The sequence below is a fragment of the Chionomys nivalis genome, chromosome 6, assembly GCF_950005125.1.
Source record: "Chionomys nivalis chromosome 6, mChiNiv1.1, whole genome shotgun sequence".
Lineage (NCBI taxonomy): Eukaryota > Metazoa > Chordata > Mammalia > Rodentia > Cricetidae > Chionomys > Chionomys nivalis.
The window spans coordinates 77051824-77074495 of record NC_080091.1 but is presented as its reverse complement, the minus strand read 5'-3'; the positions used below and the strand labels follow the sequence as shown (position 1 = coordinate 77074495).

General features: G+C 42.6%; 1 protein-coding gene across 2 annotated transcripts; it reads right to left on the bottom strand.

Moving 5' to 3' along the window:
* Nucleotides 1-1063: 1063 nt before the first annotated feature.
* Nucleotides 1064-20029, bottom strand: Exoc1l (exocyst complex component 1 like). 2 transcript variants are annotated; one of them, XM_057772939.1, is made up of 3 exons: nucleotides 19775-20029; nucleotides 7330-7460; nucleotides 1064-1589 (listed from the first exon to the last, which is right to left on the bottom strand). In XM_057772939.1, exons 1-3 carry the CDS (start codon nucleotides 19791-19793, stop codon nucleotides 1323-1325), a joined length of 417 nt encoding a protein of 138 aa, XP_057628922.1. In that variant the 5' UTR covers nucleotides 19794-20029; the 3' UTR covers nucleotides 1064-1322. The 2 variants fall into 2 exon arrangements, with proteins under 2 accessions (XP_057628922.1, XP_057628921.1); XM_057772938.1 differs by lacking the exon at nucleotides 19775-20029 and adding an exon at nucleotides 17599-17719.
* Between the last annotated feature and the right edge of the window lie 2643 nt (nucleotides 20030-22672).

Sequence of the window (22672 nt, the reverse complement as noted above, 5' to 3'; positions counted from 1 at the left end):
ATTTCTGTTAGTAAGTCCCCAGTAGGTTGTATTTTTCTGTGGTCCCATGACTCCCTGAAGCCAGTTGGTGTGCAGTGAGAGTATGCTGCTTCAGCATGCCATCAAACTCATTTCTTACATGGCTGTAGCATCTCATCCCCACTAGCAATGGAAGAAGGCGCCAGTCGCTCCACACCCTCAATAACTCTTTTCCTTTTCATTTCATAAAGACACAGTCATCCTAGGGGATGAAAGCAGATCTGACTTGACACTTGGGTTTTGATTTGCACTTGCCTAATGACTAGTGATGCTGGACATCTTTCTCATGCTTGTTGTCTATATGTGCATTTGCAGAAATACCTGCCAACGTCCTTTGCCCATTTTAAGAACAGGTTGCTTTGTGTCACTGAGTTCTCTGTGTGTCTGAATTTTAAGTCTTTTTCAAACTGATGATTTGAAGATATATTTTTTCCTTCAAGGCTTATTTTTAATGTCTTGATAATGTCCTTTGGTGCAAAGAGATCTTTACATGAAGACTGGTTTAGTTATTATTTTTGACATCATAAGAATCCAGTGTCAATACCAAAATCCTTAAGATTTACCCTTATATTTCATTTAATAATTTATGGGGTTAGTCACTATGCTTAGGTTAATAACTCATTTAAATTTTTAGAGGTGGTGTGAGCTATGTGTCTGACTCAGTTCTTTTGTGTGGATATCCAGTTATTTCGGCCTCATCAGTTGAAGAGATTATTCCTTCTTCCTTGTATGAACCTACTAGCTTTATGTTCTAGAACTATTTTTATGCTAAGACCATGGTGTTTTAATTATAATAGCTTTGTAGTGAGTTTCAAAAACAGAAAGCATGAGTCCTTCAACTTTGTACTTATTTTCCAAGGTTTTGCTTATTTATTGTTGCTACTTGGAGCCTTTTGCAGTTCTGTATGAATTTTGAAGATTGGCTTTTGCTTTTCTACAATACAGGCCATTGGCATTTTTAGAGGAATTACCTTGGATCTGAAGAATATTTTGAACAGTACTGATACCTTCAAAAGATAAAATATTATTTATTAACCCAGGATCGTTTTCTAAAGTTTTTTCTTGACTCTAACTTAGCCCAAGCCATGTAACACCTTTGGAAATTACCATGGAATGCAACGGAGCCAAAGAATCCTGACTGTTAACAGTTGCACAAAACCCATTTCACTGCTGTTCACAAAGCCTCGTTTTATTTTAGTTTGAATAATAGCCATCGAGGAAGAGGCAAAACAAACTTTTGACTATCGGTATTCAGTTGGAGAACCATTTCTTCGGACACTGATGGAGGACTTTGGGCTACATCTTCAAAGTGGCAGGGGACATAGGGACAAGCACACAAGATTGAAAGCATAAAAGCATATTCTCATGAGGACCAGACAGTCCTTGTTGTTGGAGGACCAAATGGAGTCATCGTTGATGTAAGTCGAATCGAAGTTCACGATGTACAAGTCCTTCTTAAGATACACATGGTTCAGCCTGTTCACCGTTCGAGCAAAGGAGTACTTAGAGGCACAGCTGTAGGCCTCCAGGCTGTACACTTTCTTGAAGTGCAGGTCAAAAAACGGATTGTCCTAGAAGAGAGAGAAAGACCGGGTTTACTTTTCATTCAGAGTCATTTCCTGGATTCCCTCGGTTTGCTGGCTGTGCCTATTGATTGTAAAGTCTCAGTATCAGACATGTTTCTAAAATCTACAGATCAGCTTTCCAAAGCTAGGAGAGCCAAACAGAATCACTCCTGAAAGTCAACAGTACAATCTTTGCTTTATCCCAGTCCCCAACTCCTGCAGGCATTCCCTGGGAACCTGCAGGCCACTCAGGTCAGAGAAGCAGGTAGGCTAACAGCAGATCTTCACCTTTCTTTCCAATCCTCGAAATCTGATCTACCGGACTCATCCCCAGCTCTCCAGCAGACCATCTGTTGCAGCCTCTCCCCTTCTCCTCTGTCCAATGGGTCGCACAGATCTACTCTAACGCCACTACCAATTCATTCATTTATCCCCGTCCCCAACTCCAGCAGGCATTCCCTGGGAGCCACTGCCAATTCATTCATTTATCCCCGTCCCCAACTCCAGCAGGCATTCCCTGGGAACTCGTAGGTCGCTCTGGTCAGGAGAGCAGGTAGCCTAACTAAGATCTCCACCACTCCCTACACTCCTCCTGTTCCAGTCCTCCAGTCCCACACCATCTCTGTCGAAGACCTCCTGCTTTTGACCTCCCCCACTTCTCTGCCCGCCCCCATCTCCAGTAGATCCTGCAGACTGTCTCCCCCAACCTCCTTCTTCACTCATCTGTTATCCCAGCCCACAACTCCAGCAGGCTTTCTCTGGGAACCGCCGGCCAAGCCTGCCAGAGAAGCATGGAAGCCAGCAAGGATGGCAGGTAAGTGTCAGATCTCCCTCCTCCCCTCCGAAGCCAATCTCCTAGCCTCATCTCCAGCTCTGTGGCCAACTAGCAGCTGTGGCCTCTCCTCACTCTCTGCCTCCCTTCCCAGGGGACTAAACAGACCCTGGTGGAACACTGTGGGTGACCATCTCAGGAACATGAAGGCAGTTCAGTTCAACATGACTCGGTAGTCAGTGTTGGTTCAAACATTGAGATTCTGACATCAAGAAGTTTATTTTAGGCATATTTAAACACACCACAATTTGGTAATAATTTTCAGGCGATAATTAACTCAATCCCATGTGTACATTAAAGTTTGAGACATGGCACCATTGAAACTGTAAAGTACAGGCGATATCTTTCATAAAGGAAGGTTCTATAGATTGAGAAATCGGGCTCAAGATAAGGGTCTGGGAGAGGATTCGGTCTTGGGCCACAGAGACAGTGCAAAAGTCACCAGACTATTAACCAGGTAGAAAACAGATCATACATTTCTTTCTCTCAAAAGACAACCCTGTGTATTTAACATTCCTGGTTCCCCTAGTGCTTACCTGTGAGCACAGGACCTACACACCTCCTACAGAACAACCTGCTTCCCTCCCTCCCGTGGACCTTCCTCCACCCTCCCTAACCCATCCCCTTTCCTAAGTGTCAACTCCCATGCTTAGAAACACATTTTACCTGGAAACCCCAATGTCCACATCCATCAGGATGCTGGAAGAATTCCCTACCAGGCAACATACAGCCAACACATTCTCCTGAGAACCAAGGAGGGCAAAAGAAATCAAGGAACAAAACACCTACCCAACAAAGACAAGTCCAGATTTCAGCAGCTAGAATTACAATCTTCACAAATGCCTTAGATGCCCCATAAAAAACAGATAATTGCCAAGACAGTATGTCTCCACTAGAGCCCAGTTGTCTGACCACAGAAGGTCCTGAGTATTGCAGCATGGCTGAAGCATAAGAAAAATACCTTCAAATAGTCTTTATGGATATGATAGTTCTTAAAGAGGAAATTAACAAATCCCTTAAAGAAACCTATGAAAAACACAAACAGTGGGAGAAATGAATAAAACAATCCAAGACCTGAAAGTAGACTAGAACAATAAAGAAAACCCAAACTGAGGGAAATCTGCAAATAAAAAAAAAATTAGTGACTTGAACAGGAACTTCAGAGGCAAGTCTCCATCAACAGAATTTAGGAGATGGAAGAGAGATTCACAGGCATTGAAGACAGAAGTGGATATCTTCTATTATGTCAAAGAAAATGTTAAACTTAAAAAACTCCTGGCACAGAACATCCAGGAGACATGGAATCATCTAGGAAACGTTCAAGAAACACAGGACAAAGCCACAAAAAATATTTTTAACAAAATCATAGAAGAAACTTCCTTAACCTAAAGGAGATGCCTACCAAGGTACAAAAACCATACAGAACACCAAGTAGACTAGGTTAGAAAAGAAATTCCCCTCAGCACATAATACTCAAAACACTAAATGAATGAAACAAAGACTGTTAAAAGCTGCAAGAAAAAAAGACCAAATAGCATATAAACACAGACCTATTAGAATTGTAACTGACTCCTCAATGGAGACTGTAAAAGTTAGAAGGGACTGGACAGGTGATCTACAGACTCTATAAACCACAGATGACAGCCCAGATATTGTGGTCCGTCAAACACAATAGATGGAGAAAATAAGACATTCCAGAATAAAACTAAGTTCAAGCAATATCTATCTACAAATCTATACTATAAAAGGTGCTAGAAGGAAAACCAAACTAAAGAGGTTAACTATATACAAGAAAACATAACGAATAAATAATCCCAGCCAGGCAAATTAGAAGAGGGGGAAATACACACACACACACACACACACACACACACACACACACAAACTTAAATAACAGAAATCAACACTGCTCCTTGAAAAAAATTAATGGTACTATACTGGTTAGCTAGACTAAAATAGGAAGTTCCGGATTTGTTGAGAGACTTTGCCTCAAAGAAAAATGTGGAACAGCCAGGCAGTGGTGGCACACACTGTTAATCCTAGCACTTGGGAGGCAGAAGCAGGTAGATCTCTGAGTTCAAGGCCAGCTTGGTCTATAGAAAGTGTTCCAGCAGCCTGGTCTACAAGAGCTAGTTCCAGGACAGGCTTCAAAACCACAGAGAAACCCTGTCTCGAAAAACCAAAAAAAAAAAAAAAAAAAAATAATAATAATAAAATAAAAAAAAAGAAAATAAAGGAAGTATTCCAAGACATAGAGAAACCCTGTCTTGAAAAACAAAAACAGACACATGAAAAAATTGAGGAGCAATTGAGGAAGATATTTGAACATACACTCACACACACACCTGCATACATGTACCTTTCTACACAAAAACACACACCAATGCTTTAAAAAAGTGATATACAGATTGACCATAGCAGCACATGTCCAGACTCCTAGGACTTGGGAGGCTGATGCACGAAGACATCCACGATTTTGAGGCCAGTATGAGATGCATAATGAATGAGTTCCAGGATAGCCCAAGCTACATAGTAAGACTCTGTTTTCAAAGCAAAAATAAATGACCTACAGTGGCGCAATGATTTCCAAGGCCGCACTTTGTAAGTCACACCTCACAATGCTTTTCTAGCTGCCTTGCAGCAGTTGAAGAACAATTACAGAAAATCTCATCCAAAAAACATCACACTGGTTACGCTTTCAGACAGTTTTCTCTCCCAACACTTGCTCCTTACCATGTGGGGAAAATCTTTCATGTCCTTGAAATACTTAGAAAAGGTCAATGTTTCCCTTTAGCCTAATAACTGAAGGCAGAGCAAGCACATTCATAGAACACAGTCCCTTCTTCTCTCTCCCCTTCTTTCTCCCCTTTTTTTCTGCTAAGATTCTAGAGCTGAGAAGGGAACTCATGGATTTGTAGTACCCTCTTAATGTATAATTTGGATAATAGTTTTTAAAGAGGTGACATTTGGGTGACCCATGTATTTACTGGCAGAGCCAGGACAAGAACTGAGACCCCAGTCAGCCCAACTCACCTTTGGTACAGCAGCCTTTTTCTTGCTACATAGCAGTCAATCTCCAAATCCAAAATTATTTTTGTTTCTGCTTAAAAATTGAATTTAATTCAGTCCTTCCCATTTTAAAGTTGACAACTGGCCTATATTGCTTTATTTACCACTGTGTCGTTGCCATTGATAAAAATCGCCACTGTATCGTTGCTATTGATAGAAATCGCAGTAAGTATTTATTCCTGAGGATTTAACCCCAAGAGAAAGGTGGAAACTCCTAGAGGAGTCAGGAAGGGAAGTTTTTAAGAGAGCAACTATTTGGGCAATATAGCATTTCTCTTGGCAATTTAGTATTGCAGGTCCTTAAGTAATGAGAGAAGCAAAAATGAAGAGCTTTCCATTTTTATCTGGTTAACTCTCAAAGACCATAATCTTCAAGTTGGAAAGGGGAAAATCAATAACTGTGCAATGGAATTAGAGGCTAAGAAAAGTAGGGAAGAAATAGAACACAGAAAACTGCTTCAAATGGATCAAAGTTGACAGGCTTCATTTGTATCACCAGGTGCTGGTCAAACTCAGCAGAAATAATTATGACATAAATAATTTTTGAGGATGAGGTAGGGGAAAAAGACAAGTGGAATAAAATGAATGAGGATAGCAAATTTCTAAACCACAGGTTGGTATATGTGCTATAGATTTCCCTTAAGAATCAATGCGATATAAAAATCTGGTAAGTGCCAAAAAGCAGAATGAAGAAAATAACTCAAAATTTGCGCCACTGTCACTCAGGGAATTATTATTTTATGTGAGATTCTCCTCTGTATGTTATGAATATGTTTTGTTACCAATGGTTATTAAAGAAGCTGTTTCAGCTAATGACTTAGTAGAGTAAAGCCAGGCAGGAAATCTGAACAGAGATATATAGAGAAAGTAGGTGGAGTTGAAGAGATGCCATGTAGTTGCTGAAGGAGACAGATGCTCAGAACCTTTACCAGTAAGCCACAGCCTTGTGGGAGATACACAGATTAATAGGAATGGGCTAATTTAAGATATGAGGGCTAGCTAGAAATATGCCTGAGACATTGGCTGAACAGGGTTGTAATTAATACAGTGTCTGTGTGATTATTCATGTCTAAACAGTTGGGAAATGAACGATCAATCTCTGCCTATAATTCTTTAAGTTTGCTTCATATATAAATTTACACATACATATGTATAATTACATATAAAAGCTAAGGTTTAACATTTTGTATTGAGTGCAAACTAATCTAACTTTGTGGACATGCCGTAATATATTGAATCAGTTTCTAAGTACTCAACATTTAGGTAAAACATATTTTCATAAAATGTGAGTACTTAGGACACAATGCAACGACATATATCAATTCTTTGATCAAAAGTCCTGTCAAATACACTCAGTTTTAAAAGTGCTATTTCTATGTGACCCAAAAGATAATAATGGAGTACAAAATGGTTCAGAAAGTGACGAAGTTCAACCATTTTTGATTGGCACAGTCACTGAGTTGATGGCACCATCAAATGCTATGACTGAGAGAACAAAGGAATCCCAAAACTTAATCTGGGTTAGAGAGGGTGGCCATGGAAATATCTGTTGGAGAAAGTTGCTTTTAAAGTTGCAGGACTGAATGGTAGATTGTGTTTAAACTGTCAAGAAGAGCTTGGGAAAGATGCTTTTAGATTTCATAGACAAAAGTCAGATTCCAACTCATAAAAGCAAATCATAAAAAGCCAGTATAGATCATCCCAGGAAATTAATCCATACCACTTAAGAACAATATAATGTCATCTTAACACTTCGTACATGCCAAGAATATAAAGCAGGTCATCAAACATAACGATCGGCTGTGTATCGATCCTGCGCTACCTTCATAAAACGCTAACGCTTACGGTATCAGCTTCTTTTCCGTCAATCATCTGAAGATCATCCAAAGACCACTTCTTTGTTACTTCGTACTTCTCATCTAGACCTACTCTGTAATGCTTCACCATGATAATCTTCACTTCGTCAGTTTTGGTCACTGTAGGACAGAAAAAACACAGACTCTTACTTCATACCTTCATTCTCCAAGTCCCACTTCAGTATTTGTTTCTCTCTCTTTTATTTAATGGCCTTGTACCCAAATTATAAGTACACTTCTAAGGCAAGTCCTGGTGTAACTGGACTTCTGTCAACATGCCCCCAGATTTGCCCAAGACTTTAACTTTATTTTGTGACAATTGTCTGTCAGAACACTGAGCAATGTGCTTCGAACTCTGGGCTTTGTGGTGAGGCAGAAAATAGAAGACTGAGCAGAAGCAGACAGTGGAGGACAAAATGCTCACCAGAGCAAGTCAGAATCTTAGTTGGTGACCTTATGAAAAATTAAGGTACGAATAGCAAACGGCTCTGTTCGCACAGCAACTCAGTACAGAGTGACCACGCAAAAATGGTGACACTTGGGGCTGGAGAGATGGCTCAGTGGTTAAGAGCATTGCTTGCTCTTCCAAAGGTCCTGAGTTCAATTCCCAGCAACCACAGGGTGGCTCACAACCATCTGTAATGAGGTCTGGTGCCCTCTTCTGGCCTACCGGCATATACACAGACAGAATATTGTACTCATAATAAATAAATAAATAGTTTAAAAAATGGTGACACTTCCTTCTAAACTTGCCGTGAGACTTTGAATGCAGGTGTGCCTGTGACACAGCTTCCACTGACTTGTTTGGTAATGTTTGAGCTTGTCACTGTGTGGCTCCAAATCTGGTGTTCCAAATGTGCCACCAGCACAGACAGTTTTAATATTCTACTTTGAAAGGCATGGGAGAATCCTTCTGTACTTAACAAACTGAACAAAACTGAAAAGAGTAATTTCCTGGTCCTGAAATCATTTGTCTCTGGTCTCATTGGAATATTGGGCTGTTCTATGAAACTATCAGTGAGTCAAATACTACTCAGTATTTACGGGGTATTTGCTATTTGCTGAGTAAATGCCATAGGGAGACAGATAAGAAACCTGGTTTCTGCCACGACACTCAGGATTTCAGTAAGAAGGAGACTATGCAGGGGCCATATGTACTAGGTTATTGGCAGGAGGTGGTTGCAGGGCCGGGGAGAATGCCCAAACTCTTAGATGGTTAATGTCACCTTGAGAGTTGAGAGCTGATTGTGTCTTCTCAGAGTGAGACTGGGATTTGTTTTGGGGAAAGATTCCTTTGGTTTTGGGAGACTTTGGCATGCTGCTGTGATTTGAATGGGTCCTCCAAGTTCTGTTGCTGGAAACTTCATCTGCACTGCAGTGATGTTGAGAGGTGAGGCCTTTCAGAGGTTAGGTCAGGAGGTCAGAGCCCTCATGAACGGATCAATAGTGCCATGGCAGGGGTGGAGTAGCTTTTGCCGGAGGATGCGCCAAATGAAAGGATGCTCGGCCTGACCTTTGCACATCTTTTTTCTTCTCTTGTTTTCCTCTCACACTCTTTCTCTCTCTGCCTTTTACTACAGATGATGTAACAAGAAGGCTCTCGCCAGATGTGAGCTCCTCAGTCCTCGGAATCCTCATCTCTCACCGAACTCTGAGAAATAAATCTGCTCTTTATAAATTCCTAAGTCATGGGTCGTTTGTACAAATCACACTGAGACAGACACACGACTTTCTAGCTATGTAGATATAAAACAATACATTAGAATATAATCATAGTCATAGATGAGAGACATGAACAGACTATCCAGAGTGGAAGTAGAGGATCACTATGTGGGCACTTCCGGGAGAGGGACAGTCTGAGGAACGTGACAATGAAAGGACAGTTGTGGGGAATCTAGAAGTGACCGGCTGATCTCAGAGTTGACAGAGTGAGTCCAGCTTCCTAGAGAAGGGAGTTGGGGCCAGTTGACAAGTCCAGCTTAAGTGCACTGCGTCAGGTGTTCCGTGCAAGTTCCTACAGCAACACCTAGTCAGTAGTGAGTCAGGATTTAGTGACGCGGTGTCCTGTGCAAGAATTTTTCTAGCAGTACAATGCACGGGACTCATCAGAGAAGGTCATGGAGCTGAAGGACCTTGGAGAGGAGACAATGCTCTCAGTGGGCTCTGCTGTGCCATGTCCTGGAGTCGTATCCTGACACGGCTGCAGTGTGGCTTACAAGAGATCATTAATCTCTAGAGAATAAATGTCACTCACTGCTGTGAGGAAGGGGTCGCGAGAGTAAAACAGATTCATATGGAAAAACGAAAGCACACAAATGACTCAGGAGAGTGCCCAGTAGACATCCATGGTTGTTGGTAGCCTCAGAATGGTGTGTGGGTGGTAAAAAAAAACTGGCAAATTGAAGTAAAGTTTCAGGTGAGGTTTTGATGATACTGGCTTAGGATGCTACATGGTGGGTGGGAACCAAATAATGGTAGTGAATCCAAACAGAAAGGGGGGGTGGGGGTGGGCCAGACGGTGGGATAAATGTGATGTATATGTATAAGTGAAGTATTTGCAAGATACCTCAGCAGGGACTGAGATGGAAGTTTCATAGTCTTGGGATGATTTGAGGCTTGTATCTGTGGGATGATTTTCAAGGTCAAACTCAAGGGAACATTCTCAGAGGAAAGAAATGAGAGAGAAAAGATGACAGCTAAGAGGCTGGAGGAGAAAGGAAGAGGCAGGCCCCACAGCATCATGCCATGGAAATCAGCCAATGAGAATAGCTCAGAGCTTGAGGCCACTCCTGTGGAGTCACTGAGCTGAGACAGAGAGGCAAGGGTCTGAATCTGACTCGAGGAAGATCACTGACTCCTGCCCTGAAGGCTATTTCTATGTGGTGACTGGAGAAGGCGGCTTGCACTAACGTGCAAGGACTCCATGCACTAACACAGAGTCCACATATGCTGCGTGCTGGCCCCTGGACAGTAGCACAAATAATAACAACTCAGAGACAGAAATTGGGGTTCAACCTGAAGGTCAGAAAAGCAAAACAGCCAGCCACTGGCTCTTACCTCTACCTCTGTCCAAAATGCCAAGCTTGCCTCCAGGAATCTCAGAATGAGACTGTGTGTGAGAGCTGTCTCCTCCCATCTTACATTCCTCTCTAGGGCTGGGATTAAAGATGTACACCACTGGAATCAAAGGCATGGACCACCAGGTTTCTATGGCAACTAGTGTGGCTACTGGGAATAAAGGTCTGTGTCACCACTGCCTGGTCTGTAAGGCTGAGCAGTGTGGCAATTTTACTCTCTGATCTTCAGGCAAGCTTTATTCATTAGAATGCAAGTGAAATATCACTACACTGGACCAGGTAAGATTTTAAAAGCTGGTAAGAGGAGAGGTTAAAGGGTATGGCGTACACCACACACTCTAGGAGTTTTGAGGAGAAGGGATGACATATTTGGGGACAGAAGAAGTAATTAAGGGGCATGTCTGGATAAGACATCAATTATAGGTCTTAACTTGGGGTCAGTGAAGGCAGAGACTCTGGGATCTTCCTAACATTGTGAGAAGTTGGTATATTTCTGCACTTCTATATTTCTCTGGCTCCAAAGAAGATCCAAGCGCATGGGCCTACCTGTTAGCCTTGGGAAGATGCACACACAAGACAAGGACGGTGGGCTGAAGGGGAAGGTTTTGTAGCTTCCATGAGGAGGCAGTGTGTCTGTCTAGTTAGAAGATCCGCCTCAGAATCAGGACTGTTATTGCCCCAGCTTGCTGTCTCAGTAGCAGTAGAGGGGCCGAGAGGTGACAGGGGTAAAGAGATTTGGAAAGATAACTGGACATCATATGGAAGTATGGTTTTCAGGGAGCAAACCTCATGGCATTGTCTACAAGTTATGAAAGCCTGCTGATTGACTGTGGAGCCACTCACCCTCTTCATTAAGCCCATAAATATTTAAATGTCCCCTGTGAATCAAGCACAGTGCTAGGAACTGAAAAAAATAATGAATTCCCATAAGGCCCCATTCCTGCTCTCACTGTGGCTGCAGAGAGTGGAGGCTTCAGAAGAAAATCTGCAAAGGGTGTTGTCAGCAGTGTGTGAATGAGGGCCAAGGAAGAGGGGTGTGGCCAGGACAACTATAGTTTAGGGTGATATCTACGGATGTGGTTTGTAACTATAGTTTAGGGCATGGCCATCTCTCTGACTGCTGGAAATAGGGCTCAGAGAGGGATGAACCCGAATTGTCAAAGGCAATAGAACTTACTAGAAGGAAGAAAGGGATAAAGGCAATTTTAGCAATGCATGGGTGCAAAGGCACAGAACACCCGGCACTTTTGAGTCATGGCAAGTATTTGGTATTGTTGGCATGAAGCAAGAAGGTGGACAGGAAGAAGGGTAGGGAGGCGTTAGTTCCTACAAGGACTGGAATGGGTTCGGACATTATTCTGAAAACTGTGAACACACGGGGTGCCACTGGAAGGGATTAGATAAATGGAGAGGCCATGATTTGCATAAAGGATGGGCTGGTGGTAGGGAGAGGAGAAAGGATGTTAAGAAGATAATCCGTACTAGTGACCAAATTTTCTTACGGTAATGGTCATTTCCCCCTTCGTACGAGACTCAGACAACATAAGGACGTGCCTGGCAGCTAAGCTTGTGCAAGATGGCATGGTGCATAGGGAGAGCAGCCTCCTTCATTTGACAAAATGACAACCTGCTTTAGTGCTAAGGACTTTCCAAGAGTTCTCTTCAGCCACGAGCCAAAGGAGTCTGCTGAGGCTGGAGTTGACCCAATCCCTAATTTCCACGCTTGGGCTTGGCTGCCAGCTGGAATTAAGTGGCTGCCTCCACATTAATGCAGTTGGAAAATGGAAACTTGTCACATTGTCTTAAGAGCCCAAATGTGTTTTATAAAGTGTGAATGTTAGCGAGTTGTTTTCTCTTACTCAGAGGATTCAGTTTGTTACTGTGATTTAGGGGTGATATCTACGGATGTGGCTTGTAACTATAGTTTAGGGGTGATATCTACGGATGTGGTTTGTAACTATAGTTTAGGGTGATATCTACGGATGTGGTTTGTAACTATAGTTTAGGGATGATATATACAGATGTGGTTTGTAGCTATAGTTTAGGGGAGATATCGATGGCTTAGGGGTGATATCTACAGTTCTGGGGAGCTGCAGAAGAAGCCTGTTCTGGATTTAAGATTTTATTCTATTTTCCCAGGTTTTACATTTCAGTGGATGTTTCCAGTTTTTATAACCATCACGATTTCAATTTTAAAGGAAGCTTGTCTTTAAGAAATCCCATCAAATCTAAAAAAAAAAAAAAAAAACCAACATTTAGGAAGCTAATGGAAAGAGAACTGGCCACTGGCCAATTGGTTTGAAAAAAATTAGTCAAGATCGAGGAAATGTGAAACTCACAATTAAGACTCCCAGAAATGCATTAAATAAATAGATGCTTCTTTTGTTTTGTAATCTGGTGTTATGTAATGGTTTTCATCATTTAAATTAAATCACAGAAGAAGTCATCATGAAATACTTTTAAAAGCCTCAGTGAAATGTCACACTCGATTGCTAATGCCCTGTGGTTGTTGAGAAGGCTAAGGCTGATTTCACCAAAATCATATTTTCAAAGAAAAATTTTCTAGAAATGTTTTTATAAAATCCATTTCAGGCTACATCACGAGTCTTTAAAATAGCAAAATGATTGGCTTTAAACAAGTTAGGGCTTGTGTTATTGGTGAACTTATAGAAATACAAGACGTGGAAAAGAAAGAAGCTGGTTTTTGTAGAAACAGAAGAATCAAAGGAGCAAAACTGCCAGCCAGTGGGGTTTATCCCAGGTTCGTTTGATCAGTTCCATTCTAGAATATTCTTAGTCTACCACAGAAAGCAACATGGTAGAAAGGCTAAGCACACATGGACATAGCTTTTAGCCTCCCTTTGTCATCTACTGGTTGGGGATCTTGGGCAACTGCACTCTGACTTCATTGTCTGTAAGAAGTGACAAATGAGCCAACGTACATGAAGTTCTTGAAGTATCTGCACACACGAGCTAAGAGGTGCAGCTATGATCAGTTAGAGTGTGGAGATGTGGAAAGAAGTTTGGGCTTAGAATTAGAATCTGTAACCTTAGGTTAATCACTTAACTTCTCGTGAGTGTCGTTTCGTCTGTAAAGCATCTCATCTGCACAAAGACGAAAAGGGAGAATTCACAGAAATGGCATTAAGTGAACTCATGTCTGACTCTGAGCAGGCAGACCTCACGGCCCTCCCCGTCATCTCAGCTACAAGACGTCACCCTAATAAAGAAAGTGATTAAGCAGTTTTCCTTCTTCAAAACTTTATAGTTTTTGTGCAGGTTACACGTGGTGCAGCATAAAAATGTGGCTGATAACAAAAATGTAAAACCCTCCGTGAAGTCCACGGCTTTAGAGTGGTAACTCCTACTGTACTGAAGTTCACCGAGATGCATAGTTTCACAGAGACTGTGGCAGCAGGCACAGGACCTACACAGGCTCGAGCTTGATGGGGTCCCAGCAGTTGGAGGGGAAGCAGACAGGGGTCCCACTCCTAACCGAGAAGCTATTTGCAATCGATATCAGACGGTAAAAGGAAAATCAGTTTTATCCAGTGGAGTCTCACGGGTATACAACCATGCTCCAGGGAAGGCCCAGGAGGAGTAAGGCAAACCCAAAATGAACTCAATGGTATTTTTGTGGACTTTTTGTTTTGTTTTGGCATTTTTTGTCTTGTTGGTCTTTTGCTTATTTGTTTTGATTTTCTTTTTTTGTTGTTTCTTATTTTTTTTTTTTAAGGAGGGAGAGGGGAGGAGAAAGGGAGGGAGAGAGAATGTGAGGAGAGAGAACATTAAGTTGAGGGGGGAGGGACCTGGAGAGGAGCTGGGAGGAGCTGGGGTAGTGGAAAACATAATCAAAAGATATTGTACTAAAAAACAATTTTTAACTAAAAAAAGAAAGAAATATAAAAATGCATAGATGAGGACTAGTCAAGTATTTGAGTGGGCTCCTTAAACTAGTTGCATGCTGTTTTTATTTGTGACTTCAATACAATTAAGTAATTTTTATTAAAAAATACCATGATTGAAAAATGTTTTCCTAAAAGTATAAGAACACTTAAAATAATCCATACATGAGTATATGCGTAATTTTAAAAGCAACAGAGTATATCAAGTTTTTATTATATATTTTATTTTTTATTATACAGATGTATTTACAACATATATATATACAATCCAGTATATATATAGATATTAAATATTTTTCTATATGTTTTAAAACTTTAAGCTACCTCTTTCAAGGCTCTACTTTTACTTGCTTAGAATATAAGAATATAAACTATCATTAATAAAAATTCAGAAGGGAGAATTGTAGGGGAGCATTTTAGAGGTGTTTAAATTTTTTATGAGTTCTTTGAGAATATTATATAACATATTTTTATCACATTTACTCCCACCCAACTCTTCCCACTCTTACCTGCCCACTCAACTTTGAGTCCCTCCACTCTTTTTTAAACAATTAGGTTTAATTTGTCATATGCTCTTGGGCATGTGGTCGTCAACAGGAGCATGGCCAACCGACCAAGAGCTACACCCTTAAAAGGAACTGACTCCCCTTCTCCCAGCAGCTGCCATTGCCAATGGCTTCTCAGCTAGGGAAGGGATTCCTAGCCACTTCCCCACTCCATGGTGGGATTTTATCTAGCTTGAGCTTTACGCAGACATACAGTCACAACCACTGTGAGTTCATAGAGCAACTACCCTGTTTTTATTTCTATTTCAGAGATGTGAGCAACAAGGCCATGAAGGATCACTATCTTATGTCCAACATCACAGCTGACAGGCAACAAATCAGGGTCGGATTTCCCAATATGATCTGATGTCAAGAATTTCCAGGTCTGTCCCACCATGCCCTTTACTTCCTATTCAGTTTTGGCTAATGCTACAACACAGGTTTTCAAACTCTTCACTTTACATGTGTGACTTGTTTTTTCCTTGACCTGCAGGAAACAGAGCCCCTCCCTACACTGGAAGACACAGCTTTGAACTGCCAGGAAGAGTGGTGCTGTGCGGTGGGATAAACTGGTCCCCGGGGAGAAGACACCATGCAAAGCCTGAGATGCAAAGGAAGGAGGTTCCAGGGAATGTACTTTGTAGCTAACTTCTCACAGGGACATTGAGTGTATGGTGTCTTATTCTGATGTCAGTCTTTGAATCAAGATGGAATAGAAAACAATCCTTGTTTTGGAACCACTACAAAGGATGGACTCTGCTCAGATAAGAAGGAAGTTCAACCATGGTTAGATCTTTAATCAGAAAAATGCAATGGAATATGACTACTTTGGACCAATGGGTCTCATAAGCAGGAACCACTGGATGAAAGGCAATGAAAGGGTTAAAGAGGATGAAGATGCAGTCATGTGACCCTGAAGGTATGGAGCCACCTGCTTCAACAAGTATCCAGTGACTCCTTGATTCCTGTCAATAGATGTTTTCCAGGTGAAGTATTGTCACACTCTTGGCACTGTCGAGAATCATTCAAACTGCTGTTTGGTTGAAATGTTTTTGTAATGGTTGTTTAAAAAAAATGTTACATTTTGGGAAAACTCTCCCAGGCTGATGGACATGAAGTATAGCTATGAAAGTGAGGAACTAACAAGGCTTTTTGTGTGTGTGTTAACTTTAGGTGGAATATCCCAAAGTCATTTCTTCCTCATTTCAACAGGAGCTTGATTTCAGAATCCCTGAATAAATACTTTACAAATGTTTAATTGTAGGATGTATATATATATATACACATATATTTAGAACAAGCTTAGTTAATTATGTAATTATTAAAGGGAGACCCTAAGATATTTTTGGCAAATTAGATTTCATAACTTACTATGACTATTCTACTTTTAAAACTTTTTATTTTAAAATACTGCCAGTGCTACCTAATGAGAAGCTACTTTTATAAAGCAAGAATCATAACAGGTAAAAATTATTATATTTTATAATAGAATAGACATCCTCTTTTAGCATAGTAAGTGAAAAATACCTTTTGATTCAGTGACTGGGGGGATGAGAACACAATGTGATCTATTATGTAATTTTAATTCCTCTTTTTACATAACTGAATTGATTTGATGAATGGATTAAGTCTCTTACATTTGTTGACATACCAGTCCCCATATTTCAGATGTGTAGTAAAATGAGCTTAGGCATTCGATAAGTATTGCTATTCTTGTTGTTGGATAATTTCTTCTATATTTATTAGAAATTGTAACCTTCTAAAGAATTCTTAGACCTTTCTTCAAAGATGCTTGGTTTCCTCTCAGTTTAGAATGCTCTTATAGACCAGTTGTCAGGAGGACAGAGGTAATGAGCTGTATGAAAATGGGCGTTTGCCTTAAAGAGGAACATCTGCAAGTAGCCCTAGGGCTTCTGAGCTCTTTCCTCCTAAGCCCACAAAGGGGACAGAGAGGCTTGGACCAGGAAAAGAGAGAACTGCATGCCAAATTCAATAACGAGATAATGACACAAACATTTCTACATAAATTCATAAAAAGTTTGGAAAATCATAATGAATGAAAAAGCCAGTGCATGGACAATTTTCTTATATTTTGGTAACAGGAAGGAAATACTTATTTTACTAAGTTCTTTATATTTCAGATCTCTACATTAGGGATTGTGCCCTCCTCCCTAAAGTTCTGTCTTCTTGAAATAATATCTACTACTAAAGTATTGGTATTGTTTTTCTGTAAGAGAATGTTTCTAAAGAGGATTTCTTTCTTCAAATTAACCACCAGGAAGTATCAATAGGTCCTTGGAGGAAAAGTCTAAGGTTCTGTTTTTGTTCTATACAGAAAGGCATTGGGAATGGCTGTATAACTGGGTTCTGTGGTGCATTTAATCATACTCAGAATGCTGCTGGATTTTTTTAAGTGAGCCTTTACACAACAAAATTGTATGCTGTGAAGCAAATTGGGTAAGAGATTGGAGAAAAAAAATCAAACCAAGAGAAGTAAAGATCCAATTTCACTTCTGAACCATTAATGTTGTCTAATACAGTTTTTTGGGAGGGGATGCTCCTTAGCGCTCTAAAACTCCATAGAATATACATTCCTTAACCTGGCTACTTAAACTCTCAAGACACTCCATGCATGCCTGAGCTGGATAGGAAGCAGACAATGCTTCCCTATACCCCGTATTCACCTTTGAGTTCTTTGCATTTTGAAATGATACTAGAAAGCGCTGCTTACCTGACACACAGAGGTAATACCTGTCCTGGACCGAGAACTCGATCTCAATAAACTCGCAGAGATTCTGCGCCAGCGGCTTGAAGAGTTTTTTCTCCAAGTCTTCCTTCACCAGCGATGACATCTCGGGTTCCACCTGGCTCAGGCTTTCCTTGTGGCTGCTGCTGCTTGTGGCAGCTTAACTCTCCTTTGGGTGTGCAAGCCCCGGGGCTCTCACTCTAACCCTTCTTATTCAGAGCAAAAGGCCCAGCTCCCGACAGTGGCAGCCCCACCTCAGCAGCCCCAATCCAGTATTTATTAACCCCCTCGGCATCTTCAGCATCGGGCCTGCTGCATGCTGCTCTCGGGGAGCTCTGGGCTGGCTGGCTGATGGGGGAGCATATTGATGAACTCTGACAGATGGCCACAGGACTACTTGTGGAGCCTCCGGGTCGGCAGCCTTTCCCCTTTCGTGGCAGCACTATGCAGAAAAAGACCACGGCTTCAGCTTGAAGCCATTATATAAATCAGCTGTCTGGCGCTATTGATTCGGTCATCTTCCATTAAGAACTTCGCTTTCACTGCGCAGAAAAAAAGGCACCCGTGTTTACTGCTAACGCTTCCAACAGGTCTCTCTCCTCGCCCCTGCGATGCACACAAGCCTTTGCTTCCAAGAGTTTGCACCAATTCCTTGGCCTAAAGTATTGTTAAGATGGCCATTTCTATGGGCCCACTTTAATTCTATGTGTGCCTCCACTCAAATGAAAACCTGTTAGGCACCTGCTAGAGGGAAGCATTCATTATTCGTTTCTCAGGAGGATGAATTTTCTTTTCTCAAGGAGCTTATGGTCTAATAGAGGAGAGGGACACCAAATAAGCATTTGACCCACACAAGTGAGAACACGGCACACAAGAGAAGGGAAAACTTGGGAGGAAGAGTGTATGAGGTGTCTTAATCACGGTCCTATCGCTGTGAAGAGATGCCATGGCTAAAGGAACTTAAAAAAGAAGGCATTTAACTGGGGACTTGCTTGCTGTTTCAGGGGGTGAGCCCACACCAACCTGACAGGGAGAGTGGCAGCATGCAGGCACAGAGCTGGATCAGTAGCTGAAAACTTACATCCTGATCCCCAGGCAGGAGGCAGAGAAAGAAAGAGAGACACAGAGAGAGAAACAGAGAGTCAGACAGACACACACACATGGGGGGGGGGAGAAACAGAGAGTCAGACAGACAGACACACACACACACACAGAGAAACAGAGAGTCAGACACACACACACACACAGAGAGAGAGAGAGAGAGAGAGAGAGAGAGAGAGAGAGAGAGAGAGAGAGACTGGATCTAATGTGGGCTTTTGCCACCTCAAAGCCGACCAACAGTGGCACACCTTCTCCAATAAGGACATGCCTCCTAACCCTTGCCACACAATTCCATCAACTGAGGACCAAACAGTCAAATATCTGAGCCTATGGGGCCATTCTTCATTCAACCACCTTAGCAAGGGTCTGAGGAAGTAGCATGTGCAGATGTAGAACAAAGCTGGTGGAAGAGCTTGGAGGTGGAGGCGGAACCAAAGCCTCAGTGGAGCCCAGGGTCTTGACTGCGCCCAGTGCTTCCTCTTCAAAATTCACGGGCGGTTGGGACTCGTTACCAGCACTGGCTGCTCTTCCACGTGACACAGAGTCAATTCTCAGCATCTCCCCAGTGGGTTTCGTGCCCAGTACCTCTATGTTGACTTGCAACATCCACAACCTTAGCTCCAAGAGGATCTTACGCCCTCTGGTACCCACAGACACCAGTCACACATGGAACACACAGACACACATGCAGGTGAAACACCAATTCACATAAAAAATAATCAGTCCATTAAAAAAAATGCACCAGAGACCGTGGGATTAAGATTGAATAAACTCTGCTAGACCCTGCCTGGGAACTCTCTGCTCCTCTGAGGCTTACTGAAATCCCCTGTCCTTCTGCTGAAATTCCGGGCCCTTCCCTCCTACGGTCATCACCCAACTCTGTCATCCACTACCAAACACATCCAGCTAGCCAAGGCAAGGCAGTTTCTAAAGATCAAATGGCCTTGTCTAGACAAACAACTCCAGAAGTAGAGACTGCACACTGGTATGTGTTGCAATATAGAATAGTTCCACACTAGCCCAGGATAACAAAGGTTTGTTTATTTGAGGGCAAACTCACAGAAAGAGTCGAGATCCATAGTCCTCTGCGTGTGCTGGGAACTGGAACCGAAGCCAGCAGCCAAGGGGCTCCCACATGCCCCTACATCTGCATTTATAGTACATGAGACCACATCCAAAGTGGGCTAGCATCCCAAAGGCCATTGACTGAAGGAATTCCCACAGCAGGCTTGTGGCCCCCTGAAGCTGCATTTAACTTTTCCATTTCCCAAACCCTCTAAAAGAAACTTCACGTATTCCCTTCCCTCTTGGCAGGCACCCCTTATCTGCTGGGTCTGTCCTTTGCTATTTAAAGTAACCAGTCCAGTCTGCTGAGGTCAGACTTGTCTCTCTCTGAGGTAGGACCTCTCTCTCTCTCTCTCTCTCTCTCTCTCTCTCTCTCTCTCTCTCTCTCTCTCTCCGTTCTGTCTCTTGACACTGCCTCAGAAATGTAGCAGATGGGACCTTTAAGAGATACATTGAGAACTTCCCCATATGAATAAGAACAGGTTATTAGAGAAGAGGCTTTCCATAGCTTTTCCGTGGCTTGTGCCCCAGCCCAGTGAAGACAGTGTCTTTCCCTCCCAAGACATGTCCCTCCCCTCCCCTCGGATCACTCACTCCTCTTTCACCAGACACCTGGACCCCAGGGTGTGTTGGTCTTGGGTTTCCCAGCTTCTGGAACTGTAAGCGATAAAGTCTGTTCCCTAAAATTTACCCAGTGTTAGTCTTTGTTGAAGCAGCACAACTAATTCAGGGTATCAGAGAGAACAGGAAATAATTGTATACTCCAAAGTCGCAGGGTATATGAATGAATGCAAAAGATAAGGCTGGAGAGACAGAGCAATGCCAAAGGATGGGCCTCAAATGTTGGGTCCATCCTTCATGTTTTATTTCTTCTAAGTAGAGATCCGATGAAGATTTTCAGGTTGTTTATTTGGTCACTGACACTGGTGATGTGCCAACCGCTGGTCTAAGAAGTAAAATAATGGCCAGTCTTTGCCATGCGGAGCCCAGTGGGAAAGTAAGATGGAGAAGTGATAGCATATTTAGATGCACTCAGCTGCTGGTGGTAGAAAGCATGACTCAAGTCCTAAAAATCTCACGGGATAAGGGGTCCTCAGGGGGACAGTCCCAAGGTTCCATGCGTGCATCCCACCTCTCTCTAGTCTTCTGAGCCACTCATAGAAGCTGCTCTGACAGAGAGGAAGGGGCAGAAATATCTCCTTTTTTAATTCTTGTCTTCTCTATGGAGGCAAACTGCTTCTCAGAAGACTCTCTTTACATCTTGGCACCTATACCCGAGTCACATGGTCATGCCTAATGTGACAGTTAATCACTGTCGACCTGACTGGAGTTTAGGGTCACCTTGGAGTCACACTTCTGGGCATGTCTGGCGGGGGCGGGGGACGACAATTCCAGAGAGGTTTAACTAAGGAGGGAAGCCGACCTGAATGTCGGGAGCATCATTCTTTTGTCTGCAGTGCCCCACCAAATGAAAACGAGAGAGAGAGAGAGAGAGAGAGAGAGAGAGAGAGAGAGAGAGAGAGAGAGAGAGAGTAATCTGAGCACAAGCATTCGCTCCCTCTGCCTTGCCTGTTGCTGCAGTGAGAGCAGTTTCCGCAAGCCCCTGCTGCAGTGTCTTCACCAGCGGGGTTGGTGGAACCCTCAAACCCTAAGCCGAAGTGAGTCCTTCTTTTCTTCGGCTGCTTTTCTCGAGCATTGGTTGGTGGAACCCTCAAACCCTAAGCCGAAGTGAGTCCTTCTTTTCTTCGGCTGCTTTTCTCGAGCATTTTGTAGCCGACTGAGAGAAGTAGTCAGGACGCCTAGGAAAGCAAACATCTGTCATCTTGGCTGCTGTCGTAGAAGGGCTTTCTAATGAGGAAAAATGAGCTGGGGGAGGCTGCAGGCTGTCACCAATAGCGTCTCTCGTGGTTGCTCTAAAGGAAGATTAATGGGTGTGCGATTGAGTTGGAGTAGGGGGGTCCTGGGTGAGCCCCAGTGTCCTCATCCGTAGAACAACTTCTCAAGTCTTTTCCTCCTGTAACAGCCGTCTGGTCTGCCTGGGTAAGAGGAGCAGAGGAAATAGAGAAGCGGGGGATGAATATAAGCTACATCTGGGTGGCTAACTCTTCCGGCCTGTGGCACCCGGTTGGATGAAGGGGTTATTATGACACAACGACTCTCCCCCTTCAGCTGGGAAATGGGTAAAGGGCTCACCCCACAACAAGAGAGTTTTAGGGAGGGGGTCATCTCTAGCTTTTATATTCAGAGTTGTCTCCTAGACCTTGTACAGACCTTCTAACGGGGGGAAAACCACACAGCTTTCAGTGTATAAACCATCAGTGTATAAACCATCAGTGTATAAGCCATCAGTGTATAAACCATCAGTGTATAAGCCATCAGTGTATAAGCCATCAGTGTATAAGCCATCAGTGTATAAGCCATCAGTGTATAAGCCATCAGTGTATAAGCCATCAGTGTATAAGCCATCAGTGTATAAGCCATCAGTGTATAAGCCATCAGTGTTGCCATCGAAACCTTCAGCCAGGGTTTGTTTGCATGGTTTTTGTGTTTGCTCTCCGTTAGACTGCAAGTTCCCTGTGGGCAGGAACCATGTGTTCTAATATGCTCTGTATTCATATGTGGTCTGCAGTGCCCCACATGGGAGAGCACATGTCTCTACACACAGTAATTTATCTGTGTTTACTAAAGAACAGGTGACCGCATCAAAAAGTTCCATGATGACATTTAAGGATTCCTTTGCACAGTGTCTTTGCAGTGACACTCCCACAGGTGGTGCAGACAGCCTTACCAACCAATCGCTTACCTTGTGTCTGTTGTTTGGGATGTAGAAAAAAAGAAATCAGAAGAAAAGATGACTTCCTATGAAAAGATCTAACAGGCTTCTGCCCTGGAC

What these genes read in the sequence shown, in the direction of transcription:
- Exoc1l (XM_057772938.1), bottom strand. Translation starts at nt 17,719, where the DNA reads ATGTCATCGCTGGTGAAGGAAGACTTGGAGAAAAAACTCTTCAAGCCG. An exon ending in GTATTACCTCTGTGTGTCAG is followed by an intron (nt 7,461 to 17,598) that starts GTAAGCAGCGCT and finishes TCTGTCCTACAG; the next exon opens with TGACCAAAACTGACGAAGTG. An exon ending in ACGGAAAAGAAGCTGATACC is followed by an intron (nt 1,590 to 7,329) that starts GTAAGCGTTAGC and finishes TCTCTCTTCTAG; the next exon opens with GACAATCCGTTTTTTGACCT.